Source organism: Homalodisca vitripennis, chromosome 6 (assembly GCF_021130785.1).
Source record: "Homalodisca vitripennis isolate AUS2020 chromosome 6, UT_GWSS_2.1, whole genome shotgun sequence".
Lineage (NCBI taxonomy): Eukaryota > Metazoa > Arthropoda > Insecta > Hemiptera > Cicadellidae > Homalodisca > Homalodisca vitripennis.
The window spans coordinates 33,067,827-33,091,244 of record NC_060212.1 but is presented as its reverse complement, the minus strand read 5'-3'; the positions used below and the strand labels follow the sequence as shown (position 1 = coordinate 33,091,244).

General features: G+C 35.5%; 3 protein-coding genes across 3 annotated transcripts in view; 2 read left to right on the top strand and 1 right to left on the bottom strand.

Moving 5' to 3' along the window:
• LOC124365345 (E3 ubiquitin-protein ligase lubel-like) overlaps nt 1-9,398 on the top strand; it is a 49,111-nt gene extending 39,713 nt beyond the window's left edge. The window contains exons 11-17 of the mRNA XM_046821320.1: nt 290-409; nt 1,598-1,738; nt 2,259-2,357; nt 4,444-4,707; nt 5,787-5,973; nt 7,350-7,600; nt 9,366-9,398. Of these exons, the coding sequence (XP_046677276.1) occupies nt 290-409; nt 1,598-1,738; nt 2,259-2,357; nt 4,444-4,707; nt 5,787-5,973; nt 7,350-7,600; nt 9,366-9,398 (1,095 nt within the window). The remainder of the gene's footprint in view (nt 1-289; nt 410-1,597; nt 1,739-2,258; nt 2,358-4,443; nt 4,708-5,786; nt 5,974-7,349; nt 7,601-9,365) is intronic.
• A 66-nt stretch (nt 9,399-9,464) lies between these two features.
• Nucleotides 9,465-23,418, bottom strand: part of LOC124365344 (protein eyes shut) — a 38,593-nt gene continuing 24,639 nt past the window's right edge. The window contains exons 4-12 of the mRNA XM_046821319.1: nt 22,607-22,720; nt 21,428-21,544; nt 20,307-20,420; nt 17,991-18,159; nt 16,106-17,000; nt 13,135-13,448; nt 10,808-11,033; nt 10,594-10,766; nt 9,465-9,621 (exon numbers count right to left, since the gene is read on the bottom strand). Coding sequence (XP_046677275.1) covers nt 9,465-9,621; nt 10,594-10,766; nt 10,808-11,033; nt 13,135-13,448; nt 16,106-17,000; nt 17,991-18,159; nt 20,307-20,420; nt 21,428-21,544; nt 22,607-22,720 — 2,279 coding nt within the window. The remainder of the gene's footprint in view (nt 9,622-10,593; nt 10,767-10,807; nt 11,034-13,134; nt 13,449-16,105; nt 17,001-17,990; nt 18,160-20,306; nt 20,421-21,427; nt 21,545-22,606; nt 22,721-23,418) is intronic.
• Nucleotides 11,476-23,418, top strand: part of LOC124364234 (MKRN2 opposite strand protein) — a 50,921-nt gene continuing 38,978 nt past the window's right edge. Inside the window, exon 1 of the mRNA XM_046819558.1 lies at nt 11,476-11,528. The gene's annotated coding sequence lies outside the window, so the exon portion shown is untranslated. The remainder of the gene's footprint in view (nt 11,529-23,418) is intronic.

Here is a 23,418-nt window from a genome sequence, read left to right as displayed (position 1 = left end):
TCTTTTATCTCATTACAAAAAATATGTTGAGGTTTCTCTTTCTCACACCACTTCTTACCTGGTTGGTTGGATCAGGAAAATTTAATTTAAAGTTTTGCCTATGAGTGTTTGTTTATCTTAGAGTGTACAAATATGTTTTAGACATATGACGTTCTTACAGTGTACAAATATGTTTTAGATGTACGATGTTCTTACAGTGCACAAATATGTTTTAGACGTATGACGTTCTTACAGTGTACAAATATGTTTTAGACGTATGATGTTCTTACAGTGTACAAATATGTTTTAGACGTATGATGTGCTACAAAAACCAAGACTGAAACGTGCTACCTCCTTGGCAGATCATGAACTCTGGAGCAATCCTCATCGCAACTTCAGCAGCAGACAATCTGTCACTAGTGACAGTCAGGTAAGTACAGAACAAAATTGTCTGGATTAATCTTGTCAATACATCTTTTGAAATAAACAGATGGTGCAATGATTTTTTAAGTTCCTGGGTTGCATAAGCAATATTCGTTTTTAGTTTTACTGTAGAGTTGTTTACTTTGTGAAGTTGAGAGGATGCATTAATACATTTATTATTTCAAATACTTTGTGACTTTATACGTTTCTACTAAGTCTTGAGACATTCTTAGTTTTAACCTATCATACTGAATTAATATAATTCATTCTCATGCTTTAAGTTTCTCTATTCATCTTCCTGCTTTTCATTCATTAAACTACTTTACTATTTTTGATCTTTGGTCATTTAAATAAAAAGAGGTACATTTCCCCATTCCATTCTGTTGAAAATGTTGGAAACTGCTGGTTTTGCATTCTAAATCAAGCCCAGTAGGGTATTGTTTTGAAACTTTATTTGATTTTTATAGTAGGTATAGTTAGGAATTAAATCCGTTATTTCATTGTAATGGCGGATGTGGAAAATTATTTCAAAGGAGGCTGATACACTGAGTGGTTTAGGAGGTATTAAATACCCAGCAAAAACAGGGTCTTGGGAATCTCCCACTGGAACATTATTGATATTTAAGCACTCATTAATTTTTGCTAGTTAAAAACACTAGTGGGTGAACAATATCTCTTTCAAAGCTTCAAGTCCCCCATATATATTCCCATGTTTCATTGTTCGTAGTCTGTGAATGAGACCATAGCAAATGGGGTCTTTATATATTTTTTAAAAGTAGAATCTTTAAGAGATTTGAAAAGTTAAGCACATTTTTCATGCATAAAGTAACTGTTTTAGTTGACTATGAGATTAGTGCCCAAATTCTTCCTTCTTGCTCATGTATCTCGATAGGAGGCAGCCCCTACCCCCTAACCTTACCCATCCTCAATTACCTGTCACTCCGGAAGCAGCGCTAAGGTAAAAAAACTGGGCTAAGTGCAATTTATAAGCTTTTTATCCTAAGAAAACAAAAAAAACTTTTTCAGTTGACATTATATAACCACAACCATTTTCAACAGAATGGTATGTCTAACGTAGTGATGGTCTAGTAAAAGTAATCTGTCCCCGGAATTATTTGACCAGGGTTTACAATTTCATAAGTTTTCATAACCAAGGAAATCATTTAAATGGAGGTGAATGCGTATATGTTGACAGAGTTTGCCTGTGACTCCTCCTCGAGCCAGGAGTCCGGAGTTCGAGTTTGCTCCGAGGGAGTGGGAACTGAGACACATGGACGTTCGAAGCCACTCCCAGCTGGCCCGACGACCCTCCGAGCCCGTTCATAATCTTTCTAGGGTTATTTTTCGTTTCCAGAGTTTGCTGCATGTGTGACGTTTGATAGAATTTTGAGTAAACAACCTCTTTCAATATACAACTGTCCATAATTTTTTTCCTCAAATTACATGAGTGCATTTAACGCATCAAACTCTTAATCATATTTATCTAAGAATACTTATTTTAATCATAAAAGTCTAAAAAAAAGCAATCACTTATTTGTTTGGAATATTATTGCTTTTTTTTATTTTTTTTTTTTTTATTAACATTGAAAATTTATGTTTTACAAGAAACTTGAATTATTTTGCATTACTTCACACCAAATTCTAATTTAAGAGAGTGCTACAATTATTTGTACACTATTTATTTATATTTATAAATTGTTGAAAAAAGTTTTGACCTAACTAGAGATGAGAGATGCAGCAGCATGAGTTTCTTGTGTGGGGGTGTGGTTCAGTAGAGTTTTCGTAGTTTATAGTGATGGTTATGTGTATAGATGCGTCTACTAGAGCTCTTAATTCACTCTACAATGTTTCCACAGCTTAGTCGCCGTTCTTCTGGCTCCCAGCCCCCAGAATATCTCAGCACTCTGGTACAGAAGCAGGTCAAGCAGGGTATGGAGATGGTGAAACTGCTCAGAGTGAGTAGATTTTGTTTCAAGTCTAGTGCTTTAAACCGCCTTTACAATTAACGGTCTAGTCTTTTTGTATAAATCAGTGGTGTAACCAGGACTTGGCTAAGGGGAGGAGGCGAATCAGATTAAAGAGCACACCATATGGGATGGTATGGAATATTTATGAATAGGTCTAATACAAGGTGAAGCATTTAATTGCTGCATTTCAGACAGGTTGGATTGATGTTATATAAATATTTGATTTATTTTTAGAACTCTTGGAAGGGGGGGTTCTATTCCCCTCATTGCCCTGTTTAGCTACGCTACTGGAACAAATTGAGTTCTTCATGTTTGGTGAAAACTTCTTTTGTACTGGCGAAAACAGTAATTTTTATAAGCACCATAAAATAAAATTGTCGTATTATTGTTAATAATGTTGAATTTAAATGTAAATAATTTTTAATAATTTTTGTTTTAACATTCTGTACATATTGTTTTTCTGTATGGCCTTAGAACAAATACAAAACAACACAGATTAGTGGTACATTTAGATCCAAGTCAAAATTAAGAACATCAAAAACTGGCTTATCTTCCTTAAATACAGGAATGACTGATGAAATACAAAGGAAGGATTTTAAGAATATCAATACTTCATTCAAGCCAGCTCATAAGTGCAAAACTGTTTTGAGGTCAAGGAAGGACTTTATTCAGCTGTGTCCACATGGTGCCTACAACATTTCATGTCGTGGCTCTGTATGTATTGGGGAAACACAACGTTTAATACATGCACAAGTTTTAAACACATTAGGTACATGAAACAACAGGGGAGGTAAAACTTATTCGGAACAGACTACAGTTACAAAACCAAATATGCAATATAATTCGAAAAAAACATAAGTACTTACAAAAGTTTCCTACTTTGACCAAGGATAGTAATAAGTAAAAGTATCATCAAATTATCAAAAAGCTGGTAGCCTTGAACTCACATTTATCACTGTAGCTGTGGTTCAACTAATCACAATAGGCAAAGCTGTACAAGCACATAATATTATTGGCAGTTTTTGTTTAACATCTATTAATTGAAGATGCTCTCTTCAGCAAGTTCAAAATATTTAAAGATTTTAATTGTGTAACCAATGTTTCAACACTGTGTGAACTTAGATGTTGGGTGTTAAATTGCCCCGTCAGCTAGTTAATTTGTGGAAAAATAGTTTTCTGTATTCCCCAATCTGATAATTAGTCAACTCTTTTACAACGAAGACTAGAAGTAATGTATATAAACATAATTTTGGTATTGTTAGTGATATCTAAGGAAGCATAATAGAAATACTAGAGGATATGGGATTAAGATTGGTACAACGAGTGAAAACGATGGCTCCACCGATGACTGTGGATGCCTAAAGATTGATAACATATATCATCAAATATAATTTTATGATAGTTATATGTAAAATTAAAATTAAATTAAATTTAAAATAAATACTTTAACAATTTTTGGAAATTTAAAATAACCTCTCACATTTAATGATAGTTCTTCAGTGTGACCACCTAAACGCAAACTAATTTTTTGGTTATCAACAAAACGCTTATCTTTGCCTGGTTTTTTTTTTAAGCCTGAATCTTCACATGATAAGCCACATCCATACAATACAAGGAATAAACATTATGCAGTATTGCCTCAACACAAACTGGAACTTTTTAAAGAAAAAGAACCACCTACTCAGGAGTAAATTTTTTTAAACATATTCATAAAAGCATTACTGACATACAAGATAAAAACAGATTTAAAAAAGTTTTGAAGGATTATATTGTTGGTAAGGCTTCATATTCCTTAGAGGAACTTTGCTGTCAGTAATATTTTAGTATTTTATCTTAATGTAATTCCTATAGAGTTTTTACAATTTTAATAATTAACTATCTATTTTAATCAGTTGACACTATTAAATGTACAGAATGTGCAAACATGCACATAACATAAATATTGCTGTCTATTGTCTACATTTCTACAATGATTTCAGTTCTAACTTCTCATTTGTCCTTCTCCAATTTTCTACTTTTAAATAATGGATTAGATTCAACTATCCATATATAACGATCACTGGATGATTCACAGGAAGCAGAGGAGCAGCAATTCAGTGCTGATGACCTGTCAGTTGCGCTAGCACAATGTGGGGATGGAGACCCAATTGCATGGTTGCGTGATAACTGGCGCAACATGATCGACACTGTGGTCACACTAGCCACCAACTACGGCCACGAGCGTAAGGAAAACACAGTTGGCACTATCAGTGCCGCAGAGGCTAGAGAGGCTTTACGACTGCACACGGGCAATGTCTGGGCGGCTGTCACAGAATGCGTAGACCAGCGCCAGAAAAAGGTAGGTACCGTACAAAACTAGAGATTTTTCGATTAAGGCAGGAGCAAAATACCAAAAAATATTGAAAGATAACCAGGTTATGTTGCAAAGAACAAAATAACCCCAGTGTTGCACTTATTTATTTCCAATAATTGGATGCATTGACATGGTGTTAGGTTGAGTATTTTCTTTCGGCACTGTTCACCTTTTTTTGTTCTCTTAGGACAAGAAGCTTATAAGTCGCACTTAGTCCTATATGAACATTAGCGCTGCTTTTGGAGTGACAGGATATTCAGGAGGGGTAAGGTTAGGGAGTAGGGGCCACCTCCTATCGAGATCCATGAGGAAGAATTACGGCACTAATTTCAAAGTCTTGTTCCCACGAAAGAAGGGGAGGCCAGCTCTGAACCAGCCTCTCCAGACAAAGCAGACAGGTGGTGGCACACCCTTGTTGAGGCTAGCAAGAACCTCTGATACTTAGGGAACGAACCCCACCAACTTCAGCAGTCATCTCCCACAGTAGACTAAACCTATCGAATTACCCTTGCACCCCAGAATCTTGACATTTACGGTTAGTGGTGTGCCGCTCCTGGACATCCATAAGGTTCTTCTTCTTCTTCTTCTATGGGACAGCCTACTGCCATGCACTTAAGCCTCAAGGGCCTTTTGCACACCCTGGAAGCACACTATGAGGACTACCAGTCTAAGATTTCAGCAGTTCCACAAACCGCTGAAAAAAACCTATCTGGTCCTCCTGGGGAAATTCACCATCCTTGTCCAAACTACCAAAGATGGTACACCGCTCCCTAGCTATTGAAGGACAATGAAAGGTTGTCCAGATTTAAGTTATACATCAGTTTTTGCTGTGCCCAGAGTAGGTTTAACTGGAAGGTATAAACCACCCAGAAGTTTATACCCAGAAGTGATCCCTGCTGGGTTGGTTTCTGTTGGTCTTTAGCGATTAGAATTGCTGGAATCTTTCTAAGCTTCAGCTTCAGTGTAACCAACACATAAACTACTTTACAACACATTTCCTCAAAAATGTATTTTATCTGATAACATACACAATTTCTGGGTTTTAATTTCAAAGTGTGTTGTAGTACGCTGAGTTGATGTCACGTGGCAATTTCACCCGAGAGGACATAGTGACAGTGTTGACAGCCAACCATGGCAACCTGGAAGCTGCGTACTTGGAGCTCAACAAGTCGCAGCTTAAGCCATTCCTCATGCGTATCTGGGGGCCTCCGCAGGGGTCGGACAACGAGAGTGGCAACGTGCTGCGGCAAGGTAACATTCGTCTATATTGTCTCTGTAACTGATTAAATTGAGACTTTAAGCAAAAAAGTTGGTTTGAGCCATTATGGTGATGCAATTATGGTAATTGAGTTCTTTCACTGAATCCCACTTTGAAGTTTGATGTCAAAACTCTACTTTTCTACAGGAGGAAATTGTATTTACTAATGTGTATAGGGGCAGATATCCTAGCACATTTCTGAAAATATGTTTGCTTCTAACACACCTCTCACAATCTGAATACTCTCAATGTGCTTCTTCTGCAACTCGAGACATCTGCCGCAGCCAACGAGTTAACAAATCATCAAATGTTCAGTATTAGAATTGAGTTCATGGTAGCACTTATTGAAAATTTCTGCATAACTTCACCGAGCATGATTCCCAGAGCCCAACCATCCCAGTTCAAAACGTTTTAAATATACACATGCCACATAATGCAACTTGTGGAAACGATAACTGTTAAGAACGTAGCCAGAAAAAAATTTTGGGGGTCAAGACAACAGATATTTTCCCATAGTGGACAGAAAGTAAGGCCCCATTTAGTTACTTAAAACGTTCTTGACCCATTTCTATGTTGAGAACGATCTTTCAGCAGTACATGTCAGTATTACTGAATTATTTAAATTTTAAGTTTACTAAAAAAGTAATGAAAACATTTTAAATTTGGGGGGTCTGGACCCCTTGGTCCCACTCGCTGGCTACGTCCTTATTAAAAGTTCCCAAAAAAAGCCCAAACAAGTTGAAACTTAATACAAAAATTGATCTTGTAAATATCTAAGCCAAGTTCATTGGCCAGCTTCATACGCCATTTTGTTTCAATATAAAGCCCATTCAAATTTAACAAATTTACAACTCCACTATTTGTGAACGTAAACAAAAAGAATACTGTTCTGGAATGCTTATTACAGTTTTATTGTACCTCGAGTGGTTCTTGAGATATTTAATGGAATTATAAATCTGAAGCATTATTCTACTGTATCACCAAGAACTGGCAATGGAAATGCTAAAACCAGTTTAAACTTGGTACAAAACTTATCCTATAAGTGTCTTGATTGAGTTCGTTGGTTAGCTTGGTACGTCATTCAATTATGGTGGCTGTTAAAATCTTCAAAACATTCAAAACTACCATTATTTATAAATGGCCAAAAAAAAAAAAAAAAAACAGAAAGTATTCTGGACTGTTTATAACATTTCCTGAACTTTTTTCTGTATCTCAAATGGTTTTGAGATATGTAAATCCCATAAAAATAAATTAATAATGTTTCAGTTGTCACAAAATCTATTTTCCGACTGACCCGGAAGGACCATTATAGAATTTATTTCCAAATTAACAATATCTTGTACATTGACTTCCTGCTGTATGTTTCCAGATGAGAAAGTGTTTGTGGAGGGACAGGGGCGTGAGGTGGATGAGGAGGTGAGTGATACTAACTTTCACCGTATCAAGTCGTGGCTGGACACTTACGTGCATCGGTCGTTAGATAATCATGAACCTAGCCAGCCGCAGTCTCGTGACTCGGCTTCCAAGCAACCACAGAGCCCTCTGGTTGATAATATTCCCAATACACCCCCAGAGATCCCCCCGAGGAGGAAAATATCTAAAGTAGAAAATCCTGTTGAGGTAGATGGGGGGGGGGGGGGGTGGGGGGGGGGGGGGGTGGGGGGGGGGGGGGGTGGGGGGGGGGGGGGGTGGGGGGGGGGGGGGGTGGGGGGGGGGGGGGGTGGGGTGACAGGGTGGGTAAGGTTTGGGGATAGAGGCCACCTCCTGTCAAGACCCTATGAGGAGGGATACGGACACTATCTCATTCATGTTACATTGGAAAAAGGAGAGGCTAGGTCTGTTCCAGCCTCTTTCAGTCAAAGCAGGCAGGAGAAAACAAGCTTCCTCATGTTGAGGCTTTATTAAGGGAACCCCACCCACTCTTAACAGTCATCTACAGTAAACTAAATCTAACTATCAGCCCTTTTTACCCCATTATCCTGATTTGCAATCCTGGACATCCATTGGGTTTCCCAGATTTAAGTGACATAAATCATGTTATCAGTGTGGGTTCTACTGGCAGTATAAAATAGTCAGAAGTGAACCCTTCTGGGCAGTATTCAATATTTTAGTTTTAGCGAGCTTGTGTTCATCTGTGACGTAAATGTGGTTTACATGTACTTGTGCTTGTACCAGATCTATGTTTGTTAATGACCGACCCCTGGGGTCAGTATTGAAATGTACTTTCAATGCAAATGCAGTCTATCGTGGGCGTATAAGGGGGAAGGGCTGGCGTGCTCGACCCCCCCCCCCCCCCGATAACATTAAAATTACACCCTGTATTTTTTAAGCTAGAGAGTATTTTATGAGGTCTTGATGGTGAACATTTTCTCCCTAGCCTCTTGCTAGCAAGGATATCTTAAAGTAAAAATATAGATTTTAAAGGGTAAAAAAAGTCAATGTATTAAAACTCAAAACGAAAATTACACTAAATGAAAGGGTGTGTGGGTAAGTCATTTCTTCAGAAAAAAAGGTCACTCTCAATTTTTTACTTAATTTGGAGGTTTTCTTATAATCAATAAGGATATATTTATCAGGTGTACATTTCTGCAGTGTGGTATTAATTAATGTCATGAAATTAAAAATCTTTTCTTAAAGTTAAGAATGTTTAATGTTGTTAATGGTTTTTACATCGTACATGGCAGGCACTTTTTGAAAAAGTATTCATAGACAAAAAAGCTGTTCTGAGAGCAATGTTTGGTGCAAACTTTAGAGAGAGCTGCCGACCGCTGTTTAAAAAATCTAAAATACGGACACTATCAGGTTTATATATTTTTGAATTGTTGAACTTAGTCCACAACAATCCAAACCCCTTTGACTAATACAAAAATCAGCATAATCATAATACTAGACACAAAACTCTTCCTGCCTTTCCAATAAATTCATAAAAATTCTTTATTTTAAAAAAGTCCACTATATATGGGAATTCGCTTATATAATTGTTTACCTTCATCACTAAAAGAGCTTAAAAATAATAATTTTCAAAATAGTATTAAAAACCTCCTCATAGAAAAAGCTTATTACAGTTTAAATGAAATGCAGAAAGATTTTTCAAATAATGTAACTAATCAATTTTAAAATCCCAACCCATTCAATTATTCATCTATACACCATATTATCACTTCAGTCTATGTAAAATAAGGATGATTTGCTATTCTTTATAGACATAATACAATATAGACAATACATGCAGTACATACTGCAACGCTTGTATTTTAGTTATACTTTTAGAAAACTTGAGCATACACCTGTTTGTATTACTTATGTAATTACTCAATTGTCAAGGTGCAATAAATACTGTGAATTTTGAATTTGAGTTTTGCTGATTTGATTTGATTTTTGACAGGATCAGCCTCTATCATCCTTAATGTTTTCTTAAACACCATATGTGAACATTATGATCTACCGTAATTGAAAAATATGCAGATTCTACAGTTATATAGAGTTACCCCGAGGGACAGAGGCAGGTCCAGGTGTCTCCCTGTTCTATACAGGTAGAGGAACTGTGGCATGGACTGGATAGACAGGCCAGGGAGGAACACTGGGACACCTCAAACATGTCCAGAGCGTCTGTGTAGATCTTCCTCGTCTGTCCATCGAACCTGCAAGTGGAAGCAAGATCTTAAATTGATTTGGTCCCATGGGTAACCATGATGAAGAGAAAATCGTAGAATAAATAAATATTTAAGCTAATTGAGTACAATCATATGCCAATTTTCAACATGTGATAGTATTGCTTAACTGTCTGCAAGATATGTCAAAAAAGGCACAAAAATATTTCCAATTATTTATTACTGTATTTAATTTGATAACACTCTGCTATGATATTAAATCGTCTATTACTCTAAGTGTATTCCTGCAGTATTTTGTGTTCATACGAGGGTTTAAAATATTTATAGACAGAATAAAAGAAATGTATGTGCTTAGTGATGCTACTTGGTACCAGCCAGAAGTGAATTTTTCTTGGGATTCCCACTTTTTATCAATGACCATTATTTAATCATTTGCCCTTTTTTTGAATATTTTTATGGGGTATAAAAGGGTAAATCGATCATTTATCAGACCAAAGTGATCAACAGACCAGGATCACCTGTCACATCAAATTCTCTGAAGGGTTGACTTGAGTTAAAGCCTCGATCACAATCGACCGAGACGTTCTCTTAATGGTCATGTGACAGGCGTCGTCTTCTTCTATGGGGCGGCCTATTGCCATGCACTTAAGCCTCAAGGGCCTTTTGCACACCCCAGAAGCACACCATGAGGCTGACCAGTCTACGGTTTCAGCAGTTCTACAAACCGCCAAAAACAAAAAGGTCAGGTCCTTCAGGGGAAATTCACCACTCTTGTCCAGACTATCAAAGATGACGTACCCCTTCCTTGCAATTGAAGGACAATCAAAGAGCAGGTGTTCAGCAGTTTCCTCCTGCTCGTCACACATTCTACAGAGCGGATCCTCCCGAAGGATACCGACTCTGTGAAAATGCTCCATCAGGTGACCATGTCCCATAATCAGTCCCATAACCTGAGAAGACACTGATCTACTTAGTAAGAGTAGGTCCATCGAGTAAAGTCACATTGTTTTGAGTCTTCGCTCACAGGACTCCAAGTCTATGTCAGCACCCACAAGGTCGGATTTGGCCTTAGAGATGTTCAGGCATAATATCCCACAGATCGAGTGTATGAACCAAATTTCCGAACCTGCGGTTACTCTCATACTGAGCAGGATTACTACTACAACGACTCGTCTCTATAGTAGGAATTAAACTAACCTTACAATGGTTAACGTACCTGTAAAGCTTGCATGCAGCCCGTAATGCCCTGTGTGACAGGGATGTCCAGGCTAGACACTGTGTGGGGTGGTACTCCTCCAAGGTGTAGAGTGGGCTGGTGGACGCTCCAGTTGACCACCTTGCCCACCAGAGCTCGCTGCTCCCCACTCATCACCAAGCTGTCGTTAACCGAGAGGGATGCTGAGCAGTGCTGCTCTCCTCCCAGAACCCCCTCCACCTCCAGCCTGTACAGTCATGATCAAAACAGGTTTAAACAGTCCTCTTTCCCTGTACAATTATCTGGCTGTGAATTTTTCACATAAAATGTGCGTGTTAAGGTTTTAGATTGGATAATATCAATATTTTATATTATCGTTTTAGGGGGCTCTCCTCCCAGAACCCCCTCCACCTCCAGCCTGTACAGCCATGATCAAACGGGTTTAAATAGACGTCTTTCCCTGTACAATTATTCGGCTATGACTTTTTCTCGTAAAAGGTGTTAGATTGGATAATATCGATATTTTATATTATTGTTTCAGTAATACAACAAAATAGGTACAGTGGGTAGACATGATGCGTATTAATTTTAATAAATTCACCTAGATAATACAATTTGCTCTTTACTCATGCTGTGAAAATAGTTAGTCGAAACTCACTTTTCAGTTAAAATTCTTTTGTAATTTTTTCAGATAACCAACGCCATGTGAAGAGTACTGGACTGGGGAACCCTTCACTACACTGTGAGTTTGTTGATTTCATGATTTTAACTGATTCTGAGACACATGCAAATGAAGGCATATTTCATTACATTTTAAATTCTGGATGACAAGATGAGTGAACTAAAGAGTTAATAGTTATCAATAAAACCACTACAGAAACAACTAGTTTGTGAAACCAACATACAGTAAATGAAATACAATGATTTTGCTCTTTCAATTTAGATAAAGTAATTGTATATTGTCACTTCTGGAATAAAATTCCCTTAGAGGTTGGAATATTCCTTTAGTTAGTTAAATGAATTTCAAATTCAAATTAAACTTTATTCAAAATTTGTACCTAACAAATATATAGAAACATGAAATAAAAACAATAATTTAACTTAGTTACAGTGTCTTAATCTAGACTTGTACTATTTAACCAACATTGAGTATTAAATTAAATATAGTTTAAAATGATATATTTTAAGTGTTAAGGTTGTTGGAAAAATTCATCAAAAGAATACAATGACCTGGCAATTAAGTACCGTTTAAGCTTATTTTTAAAATTTAGAAAACTGTCTTGTTAAAATATCTATAGGTAGGATATTATAAAATCTAATGCCTGCAACTGTTGGTTTTTTCCTAGTAAATTCTAGTTTAACCTGTGGGGCTGCCAACTGGTTCCTGTTTCTTCTTGAATAGTTGTTGAAATGCCTAATTCAGGTAAACTGTCATTAGCTAGGCTTAATGCTAAGACCGTTTCCATTATATGTTGCCCATAAATGGTTTGAATACCTAAGTCTGAAAATATTTGTTTCACTGACTCCTGCCTTTGTAAATTAAGCATAATACGTATGGCTTTCTTCTGTAATATTAATATACTTTGCAAATTTATATCACTAGTTAAGCTATCATCTAGTATTAGCCCTATAAATTTGATTAACTTTTTTAATTATGTACTTTAATAATCATTAGTTGTTGATTGTGTTTGTTTCTCGAGTACAAAATGTCATAAAGTTGGTTTTATCGGGGTTAAGTAAAAATTTTTTCTTAAGAGAAGTATTTCTTATATATATTTCTCTTAGGATAAGAAGCTTATAGATTGCACTTGGTCCTGTAAGAACCTTTGCGCTGCTTCCGGAGTGACAGGATATTCAGGATGTGTAAGGTTGGGGAGTAGGGGCCGCCACCTATCGAGATCCACGAGGAAGAATTAGGGTACTACATCTCAAAGTCATGTCTCCCCGGGAGAAGGGGAGGCCAGATCTGAACCAGCCTCTCCAATCAAAGTAGGCAGGGGGTGGCACACCCTTGTTAAGGCTAGCAAGAACCTCTGAGGTTAGGGAACAAACGCTACCAATTCCAACAGTCATCTCCCACAGTAGACTAGACCTATCGAATTGCCCATGAACCCCAGAATCTAGTCATTAACGGTTAGTGATGTGCCGCTCCTGGACATCCATAAGGTTGCTCAGATTTAAGTGACATCGGTTTTTGCTGTGCCCAGTGGTGGGTTCAACTGGAAGGTATAAAGCAGCCAGAATTGATACCTGCTGGGTTCTTTATATTTAACTTTACTTCCTAATTGTACTGTAGACTGAACTCTTAATTTCCGAGCAGTGTGAGGTAAACACATATATAGACTTACGTAGCGATTATACTGAGCCTGAAGCCTGTGTTAACCCGTTCATGTAGCTCGCTGAAAAGCATCGTCTGTATACCGCAGGTAAAGACAAACTTAAGCAGGCCATCGTGTAGGTACACTGCCATGTAGATGTGTGGGGCAGTCCTGGCATGTAACAACAAGCCAGTGGGTGCCAGGGTACGTATGACGACACTGACCACGGTGCCTGAACTGTTGGCAAGCCTGTGGCTCAAGTACGAATGGCCGGTGAAAGCTGCGTCATCGATGTCCTCACGGTTGTCGCACCTGATCCCACTCCATCCTTGCTTGCACCTGCACTGTTGACAGACATTGATAGAGGATTAATTACATATTGGGCCATTAATGATCAGATCGCCATTCTTCCAGCAAAAACTTATTGTGTACGATGTTTGAAATGGCAAACTGATAAAAGATTGGAATGAATTGAAAGATTTTGTACACACAGCAGTACAAATCAATCTTTTGAATAAATAATATTCTTGGCTTTAGTCAATTGTTTGTTGGATTTCTACTTCTGTCTAATGAAGTAAACATTTTTTCAAACCTCTTTTTTTTGACCTAACCTAAATGTGTTTTTGTGACATTGCTATCAATATAAAGTGGAAAGGGATAGTAATATATGAGGAAAGAACCTTAATACCAACAATACTGACCCTTTTAATTGATCTCAGTCCCATATAGGGGATTGACTACCTAGCCCTGGAGTTCTAGTGATCACCTTATTTCACCAAGAAAAAAATTACTACCTAAAAGAATCTTAGTGCTGGTTTCCCTAATCAGCCTAGACTTGACCCAAATTTATTAAAAACGCACTCTGAGACAACCAAATTTCGTATTAAGAGATTGTGAATTACCGGTACAGAAAAAAATTCTTGCATTAATATTGGGTTTTTTAAACAGAAAAGAAAACCACTCTGATCAGGAACCCCAACTTCTACTTAAATGGTCTGTAAATGTGTATTTGGCTCTTTTACAGAATATATTGGGCTTGATCAATATTCTTCATCAGTGTTTAAAAGGCCTTATAAAAGTTAAATTTGCAAGGATGAGTTTGATAACTTTCTTTTTTACTAGATATTTTGAGTAGGGCTAGCCGCATTCTAGAATAGTGGTGCAAGAAGAGTAACATCATTGGTTCATGTATCTGCTGCATGTCTTTAGTTTCTTCACTCACCTTACAGGCTGTGTAAAATCATGCAGTTCTTTAACTTTTACTTCTACTATTGCAATCCAGCTTGTTGAGCGAATTTGGAAAAGATATATTTGAAATGTGCAATCAAAAGCATTTGTTTATTGCAATTGGATATATTAGGACATCTGACTTGTAAAGGTCTTTCATGAAAGCTCTCTTAAGTCACCTTTGGTTGTTACAAGTAATCATTGGTTGTAAATAATCCTATATACTACTTTAATAAGAACTGTCAATATCATTCAGTAATAAAACTGTATGCTTTATTAAGCACTTTACTAGCATAATCATTTTTCATTTATATTCAGCCTAAAATACATAATTGAGCATGTGAGTACGGTACCTTAAGTGGAGAACTCCTCATTTTCTTGTATTTTATATATTTGGTGGATTATGTAAATGTTTTAAGACATATGTTTTGTTCTCTATTAATGTCTAATGTGTACACAAAAATAAATTTCAATATACCTTTTGTGATGCAAACAAGGCAATAAGAATAATTTCAAATTTAAATACACTGAAACTTTTCAAAACATTTTTCAAACTTTTGATGACTAACACTTCCAATTATTTATATTTACAAAACAGCCGCTATAATTTTTGCTTTTATATTTAAAGATGATTTAATTCATGAAAAATATGTTTATGATAATAGTGCCAGATTCCAAAATTGGGCTAGCCATCACAGACTGAACAGGTTACAAAATCCCCCCCCCCCCACAATCTGGAATAATATTGCAGAATAAACTTCCAAAATGTATATATAAAAAATCAATCAATAGAAATTAAAATCATTTTTCGTTACAAAATCATTTTACTCAGAGGATGAATTTATGGATCGTCACTTCTTTCTGTGCCAGATAAATTATTCTATTTAGATAGTACAAAAAAATCGTTTATAATTTTACTGTAGAGTTAGATCACATAATAGATTTTTTTTAATATTATAAATCTAGGACTAAGAGATATTGTATATGAAATTTTAATTTGGTATTAATATTTTAGTGCTACACAATATTTGTATCATATAAGTAAATACATTATAACTACTATTTTTACTATGATTGATGTAGTTGTATCTTAATTTTAATAACAATGAGGTAAAACTGGGTTGCACTTTTTATAGTTGTAATATAATTTTAAAATATAGAACCTATAGTATTAAAATGTTTGATTATACAATAATCAAAGCTGAAATTAACATTATTAGTTAAGAAATTATCAATACGATATTACTGTCATTACTCATCCATCGACTTTGTTATAATAATTGTGAACATTGTGTTATTTATGTCTCAGAAATTATTTTATTATAGTTATGGTTTTAATTATACAAATAATTATTTTCTGTCCTTCTAAGACAGAAAATAAGTTAAATGAAGATTGGCAAGCTGTTGGGCCTAGAAGGAAAAATGTGAGAAATAAAATAGGAAAGCTGGACAGTGAGGTTAGGAATGGACTTGCTGTAGATGGAGCTTATATTGGTCACTGTTAAATTACATTAAAAACATAAAACCAATATTTAATACATTTTATTGTTTTGTGAGGCCTTTCGATATCCAAGATATCTTCTTCAGACACATCAGAAAAGTCTGAAGAAGATATCTTGGATATCGAAAGGCCTCACAAAACAATAAAATGTATTGAATATTGGTTTTATGTTTTTAATGTAATTTAAGGAATGGACTTGGCAAGGCTAATCTAGGCCTAAGCAAAAATAGGGTAAGCCCATACCCAGAGTCATCCAAAATAAATAATATTTACCTTAGCCCCGCTTGTTGAGAAGTAACAGGTCCCCCCGTTCAGGCAAGGCATGTTGTTACAATCCAAGCCAATTGTGGTGTGTGGTAATTCTGTGGCAGTTACCATTTCTGTTGTGGTCTCTGTTTTTGTGGTAACTGGTTGCTGTGTAGGTGCAGGTTGCTCTGTGGTGGTTTTTTCTTTTGGTGGCCTTATGGTAACTTCTTCAGCTGGTAACTTTGTTGTGCTGGTAGTTTGTTCTAAATCACCCTTAGTTGTGGAATCAACTGAAGGTTCTGATTCAGTGGTTTGTGAAGGTTCGGTCGTTTCAACCGCTTTAGACTCTGCAGTAGGTTCAGTCACTGTGGGTGGAATCGTTTCAGTCTTTTGCGTTTCCTCTGGTATTCCGGTTGTTATCAAATCCAATGTAACACTGGTAACTGTCACTTCCGTTGTCGTGTGGACTTCTTCCACAGTTGTTTCTGGAATCGTTTCAGTGGTAACTTCCATGGTGGAAGTCTCTGTCACTCGAGGCGTTGTCGGAGTGGTAGCCTCGGAGATCTCCTTTGTGGTCGATTCGGTTTTTATTTCCGTCGCGTTTGTCGTTTCATAAGACGTGGTTGTTTCAGTTTGTGCACTGCTGGTCTCTACAGTAGTAAAAAAGTCAGTGGGAGGAAAAATAGACTGAGTTGGCACAAAAGAGGAGGTACGGATAGTGGGGGACGTTGAAGACATTATGGTGGTTGGAAGAGCTGTGGTTGTGGAGGTGGAGGTGGTTGTGGTGGTTGACCGGATGTAGTTGCAGTCCAGACCGGAATCCTCGAGGATGAGACACTCGCAGTACTGTCCTGTTAGGTCAGGAGGACAGGAGCAGGAGAAACTGTCCACTCCGTCAATACAAGTGCCGCCATTCTTGCATCTGTAAAATAATAAACCATAAAAAATTGTAAGAATGGATTTACAAAGAGAGGGAAAGCAGTGGTGCATAGTAAAAGTTTTTGAAACGTTTTGGAAGTTCACTCTTAACTTGCATTGACTCTAGATAGTAAACTGAGTAAGTGGTTACAACTCTGTAATTTAACTGTATTCAGACAGAAGACAAATCAATTTGCAACTTGGATATGTGTCTCCCCTTGTATTTTACCATTGTGAAAAATTTTACTGTGGTGAAAGGATAACAGGATTTTGGACATTTGCCATCGTTATAGGTTATGAAAGGTATAACACAACGTTTCGAGGGTTGGAATCTATCCTCTTCATCAGGTGAGGGAGGTGTTAATACATACAAAAATAATGAACAGAAATAATGGAAAGAAAAGGGTTTAAACATACACAAAAGCTGCTTGAGTCCAGTCCAAGCGTTGTCACTGCAAAGGATGCAAGTCCTGAGCACAAATCAAAAATACAAGGATCACAGTCGCACATCACACCAGCACAGGCTACAGTGGGATACTCATACTTATGATTTGTGCTCGGGACTTATATCCTGTGCAGTGACAATGCCTGGACTGGACCCCAAGCTGCTTTTGGGTATGTTTGAACCCTTTACTTCTTTCTGCTCTTTATTTTTGTACGTATTAATACCTCCCCCACCAGACGAAGAAGATAGATTCCAATCCTCGAATCGTTGTGTTATGCCTTTTATAACCTTTTATAACGATGGCAAATGTCCGAAATCCTGTTATCCTTTCAAACCTTCCACTGTCAATAACAAACTTAAAAAAGGTTACCGTATTAATTTTCATCCAAAGCATAAATTTGTAAAGCACAAATTAAGATTGTATTGTATTTTTACTGAACAGCTGGTGGCAGAGAATTGGATGGCACCAGTTTTTTTTTCGCAAAGACCGACACTGTTCTCTGCGTTGATGTCTAAAACTAAATCGGCAGCCCCCTTAGAACACCCTACCCTGGTCCTAGGAGGCACTCATCGTACTGGAACTGGCAGCGGTCACCGTGATAGTCAGGCACGCAATAACAGACGCTGGTGTCGTCCTCCACCAGGCAGAGGGCGTCGTTGTGGCACGGGTTGGCAGGACACATGGATAGTACCAGGTCACAATCCCGCCCCGTGAACCCTACAAAGTGGATCAAGACTCAAGATTCAATATTTATTCATCATTAAACATACAGTGATGCAATAGATTTCGTCAATAGCAATATAACATAATTTTACTTTTTCATTGTTTGTTGAATTGTGTTTGTAACAACTTTTATATAACAGAAACCTAAAACAAATATAGAACAACATTATAAATACCGTAGTTATAACACTATATGAACTACACTGATATAGCTTTTAACATTTAAAACGTAAATTATTAATAGACTATAAGACATACATTTACAAATAAATAATTAGACAACAGTTAACAACGTAAAAACAATAAACTAATAAAATTGAAAACAATGAACAATGAGTAGCCTATATACATTACATCAACATTTATAAAAATACATACATTTAACTACGTAGTTTGAATTTAGCTTCCAATTCAAAATTAGTAAAAGATGTCCTTAAATTTGACATAATCAGTATCATATCATATTATAAAATTAACAGTAGATGGAAGAAGAAACTTCAAAAAGAGTATTTTGATTTTGTCCCAAAGAACTTAATAAATAAATTTAAAACATTATCTCAGAACAATTTTGTTCTGTTCGTTTGTTTATTGTTGTGTATTAGTAAAGTTAATATATCACGAAAACAAGTAATGAAATACACGAACGTGATATCATTTTCAATATGTAGATTTTTACAAAATTCAATGTTACAATATTAATTCTCATTAGTTACAACCACTCTCTTCAAAACGTTAGACTACTCGTAGATACATACCATGAATAATGATATAAGTTGTTTTAACTCATGGCTTACAACATTTAATTTTTTGTTTCAATATTATAATATGTAATCATACAATATAGTGTAATATATGTTCATACAATATAGTTATTACCATCTTATAGTGGTACGCTCAAACTAACAATCCTATTCTTTTATTCGTTGAATCAGTTTAATTGTTTTATAAAGGCTTACGGAATTCAACAATATCAACAACAAAATAAACATGATCACCTATGTACAGAATAAAGAAAAATAGAATATTAGATTACCTGCATTGAATGTAGTTTTAATGATCTATATTATAATTTATTACAAATGTTCAACATTTAGGAATAGGGATAGAATGTAAAACTTCAAGTGCAAAATAAATTTTTGACAGAGATATTTTACAACAAACAACAAAGTAATCAGTACGTTCATTAATGATAAATTTTAACCTGCAATTCAATCATAGTTTCAAATAAATTTAGGGTTAAAGCTCAATTTACAGTGTAAGAGTTATGTGATTCTTGATTTTTCAATTTAAAAGAGTATTGAAAATCACCCAGATATTGAGGACTGGGAATCAGTATGACAATGATCCCTTAACCAGTTATGAAGGCTAGCAATACAGAATAAGAATTTAAAATCTCAGAGTTCACCTTTTATTCATGTCACAAAAAGAATATATCGGACTTATGCGGTATTACTCTTTTTACATAAACAGTACTAGAACATAAATCATGACTAAAGCTATACCAATAACAATATAAATAATCAAAAACAACACAAATACACATAGTCTACTCTGAAGAAGATTTTCTTTTAATTATTGAAAAAATCTGATCCGAAATAACAATAATTAATATAAACAAATATATAACAATAATATAAAAAACCAACTCTTAACTCAGCTAAAACTAAATAGTTAAAAACAAAAATTACAATCTTTTGTAGTCAACATTCATCCTGCCCTATTATATAATATTACTAAAATAAATTATCTGATCCTGATTAAAAAACTGTCAAGTTTCTAACTACTTTGAACTTGAAGGCATATTCAGCCGCCATCTTTCGTATTTGCATTTTCTGAACAACTAATAACAAGACTAAAACAAGTACTATTTATTACTAGCAATGCACAGAATAATGCATGATTTGTCTAAAAAAGAGTCCAGTATCAATTATAAGGAAATTCTTTTAGATTGTACTTAAGGAATATGACTTTCTGCGTTACTACTATAATATCGAACTAAAGAGGAGAATAAGGAGAATTTCATACCATTTTTTATTAATTTCCAAAATTTAGGGTACTTTAAGTGTAAATTACAATTTATTGTTCCGGTAATTAATCAGATCAATTAAAATTATCAACATGAATTCATGTTTGCTACTCACCAAATAAACAAGCACAAGAATAAGAAGCATGAAGATCTATGCACACAGCGCCGTTTTGGCAAGGATTCGAAGCACACTCATCAATTGGTGTTTCACACAACTTTCCAGTCCATCCTGCGTTGAAAGGGGGCAAAGAGTGGATTATAAATATTTATTATTTAATTCATAATAATTTCTTAAATAATATGAATTAATAAAAAAACCTGTTAATAATTTAGTTTTTATAAAATATTGTGATATGGAAAAAAGTATATAAAGCACATAGACTTCAGGTTGTATTGTTTATAGCTTCTCAGTTTTCCTTTATTAAATCTATTTTGTGTCCCTCAGATTTTTGCTCTTTGAGAAGGCTGTACTGGCAGCTATATTGATTTTAACACCATAAGAACCAGCACTTTTACAGCCTTATAATTGGTTGTAGAATTATTGAAAATGTCTAATTTTTTATCTTTATAATTAATATAAATCCAAAAGCTTTTTTTATTTGTTGATATTTTTATTGTTTTTTGTTTTAATTAAAAAATCACAAATTGTTTTGTACTATATCATTTAACTACTCAAAAAGTATACACTTTGTAAGAAAAACAAAAATGCTTTGGATATGTATTAGTCGTATCTTTAAAATAAGACACCGGCTATGATTCTATGACCAAAAATATATGTGTACCAAGTTTTTTAAGGTTTAACATCAAGCTTATGGAATAAAACTCATGACTTTTTCACTACAGCCAGTTCTTAAATAATATCGAAGAGTAGTTTTCATTGTCATATTGAAAAACAAGTAAAACACTTTAATTGTTGTCTAATAGTTTCGGCTGTAATATTGAAATATTTTAAATGTTTATGATTAGGAGAATAAATGAGCTTACTTATTTAAAACATAATGAGTCTATCTGTCCATAAATAACTTTATGGCGTGTTTAGCCATTTGTATATTGTGTGGGCTTAGATTTTATAAATCTTATATTAGAAATCATTTAAATACTACACTATGAACTTGAACACACTTTGGAGAAGTGTTAGTGTTCCACATTCAAGCTCAGTGAAAAGGCTTCAATGTTGAGGTAAAATTTTTACCTCTTGCATGATACATGTGCATTCCAAGAAAGAAAAATACTAACCAGGAGCGCAGAAGCAGGAGAATGTGATGCCAGGACCCTCGAGGCAGACTCCACCATTCTGGCAACGCATGTCCTCTGTGCTGTTACATACCGCGATGTCCACCTCACAGTAGGTACCTGGAACATTGACGTTGTTAAGATAACCAAGTTTAGAATGTCTCATTTCATCGTCTTTCCTTTTGAATGTAAAAATTCTGGGCAAGAATGTAGAAGATGAAAGTATAAGAGTTTTGGAATAAAAACCAAGACTTTTCCTTCGTAGCTCAAAGGGACTGTTAAACAAATTGGAATTTAATGTAATGGTGTCAGAAATAATGCTAGGAAAGTAAATAAAAATGCGTTTGGATTCGTATTAATAATACCCATACACAAATTGGAGATCTTACATAATTCCATGACCAAACATAAGGTTGTTAAAGTGTTAAGGTGTAACATTGTTGAATAAATAAATCTATTTATTACAAATAGATAATTAATGCTAAGAAATAAAAAGTTTGCTCTTCTGCAAAGGATTTAAAGGTCATATAAATCTATTATAAGATATATTATCTATAACTATATCACATTATTTAGTGCTTTTAAAGAATTTGAAGTTCCAAATACTTTCGTCAGGCTGAATACGATTAGGGCCTTTTCTTTTTTAATGTTACAAGATTAAGAATAGGATTAAAATGTTTATCCGTCAGAAAGTTTTCTTTAAAGTACTTTGAGCTTATTGTGTTTAGGATAGATTAGATGGAAACAATATTTTACTTAGTTAGGGTTCCTTTTAAACTGACATAATTCTCTTGAGGTACTGTATAATTCATAATGCAATGACTCTCTATCTGCTGGATTGCTAAGTGGGTGTATGTTGTTGTCTGAAAATAATTGGTTAATTTAGTCCATCCAAGCCATCAATAATGATTAATTTAGTGAGTTGGATTATATGTATATGTAAATTAGTCTAAATTGAATTGGAAAGACAGGAAAAAGTTTGACTGAAATAAGAATGAAGAAAGATTTCGCCCTACCAGAATATCCTGGTGCACATTGGCAGGAGTAACCGTTGGCTGCATCCACACAGGTGGCGTTGTTGTGACAAGGATTTGAGCTGCACTCGTCAATGTTCTCCTCACACATCTCACCTGCAAAATGTGAATCTCTGAAGTGATCTCAAATGTTGACCTTGTAAATTACCAGAATATCCTGGTGCACATTGGCAGGAGTAACCGTTGGCTGCATCCACACAGGTGGCGTTGTTGTGACAAGGATTTGAGCTGCACTCGTCAATGTTCTCCTCACACATCTCACCTGCAAAATGTGAATCTCTGAAGTGATCTCAAATGTTGACCTTGTAAATTACCAGAATATCCTGGTGCACATTGGCATGAGTAACCGTTGGCTGCATCCACACAGGTAGCGTTGTTGTGACAAGGATTTGAGCTGCACTCGTCAATGTTCTCCTCAAACATCCTACGCTTAGAGTCAAGAATTTCTATCAAACTAGAATTTATCATGCTAGGATACTCAAAATCTAGATGTTCCTTTGGACTAGTAACTATATACTTCTTTAACATAATTAACTATAGTTGCTCTTGGTCCTGACAGTAGTGTTTATTGGTCTAGACATCGGATGAAGCTGGGAACAATTTTTTCTCAGTAAGAAACTTTTTTATATTTTCTGAGTTATCATTATTGATGATAGCAGAGGAAAGTATACTAAATACGTATAAGTCAGAAGCCTTATGGTCACAAATACTCAAATCAATGAAACACACAGCGTGTGTCAATTTGCAACACTGGTGAATTCTGTTGACTGATCTTAGTTTCTAACTTCACTGAGACCTCTAGAATGGTTTGTCTTTGCTCATGACATCTCATGCATAGCGGTTATTCATATTGTATTAAGTACATTGAAGTATGAAAGGTATTGTCAAGCATTATTAAAAGTAAGTTAATAACTATTAACTCCCAGTTGGAAGGTTCAGTTCCTACCTGTACAGGAAACC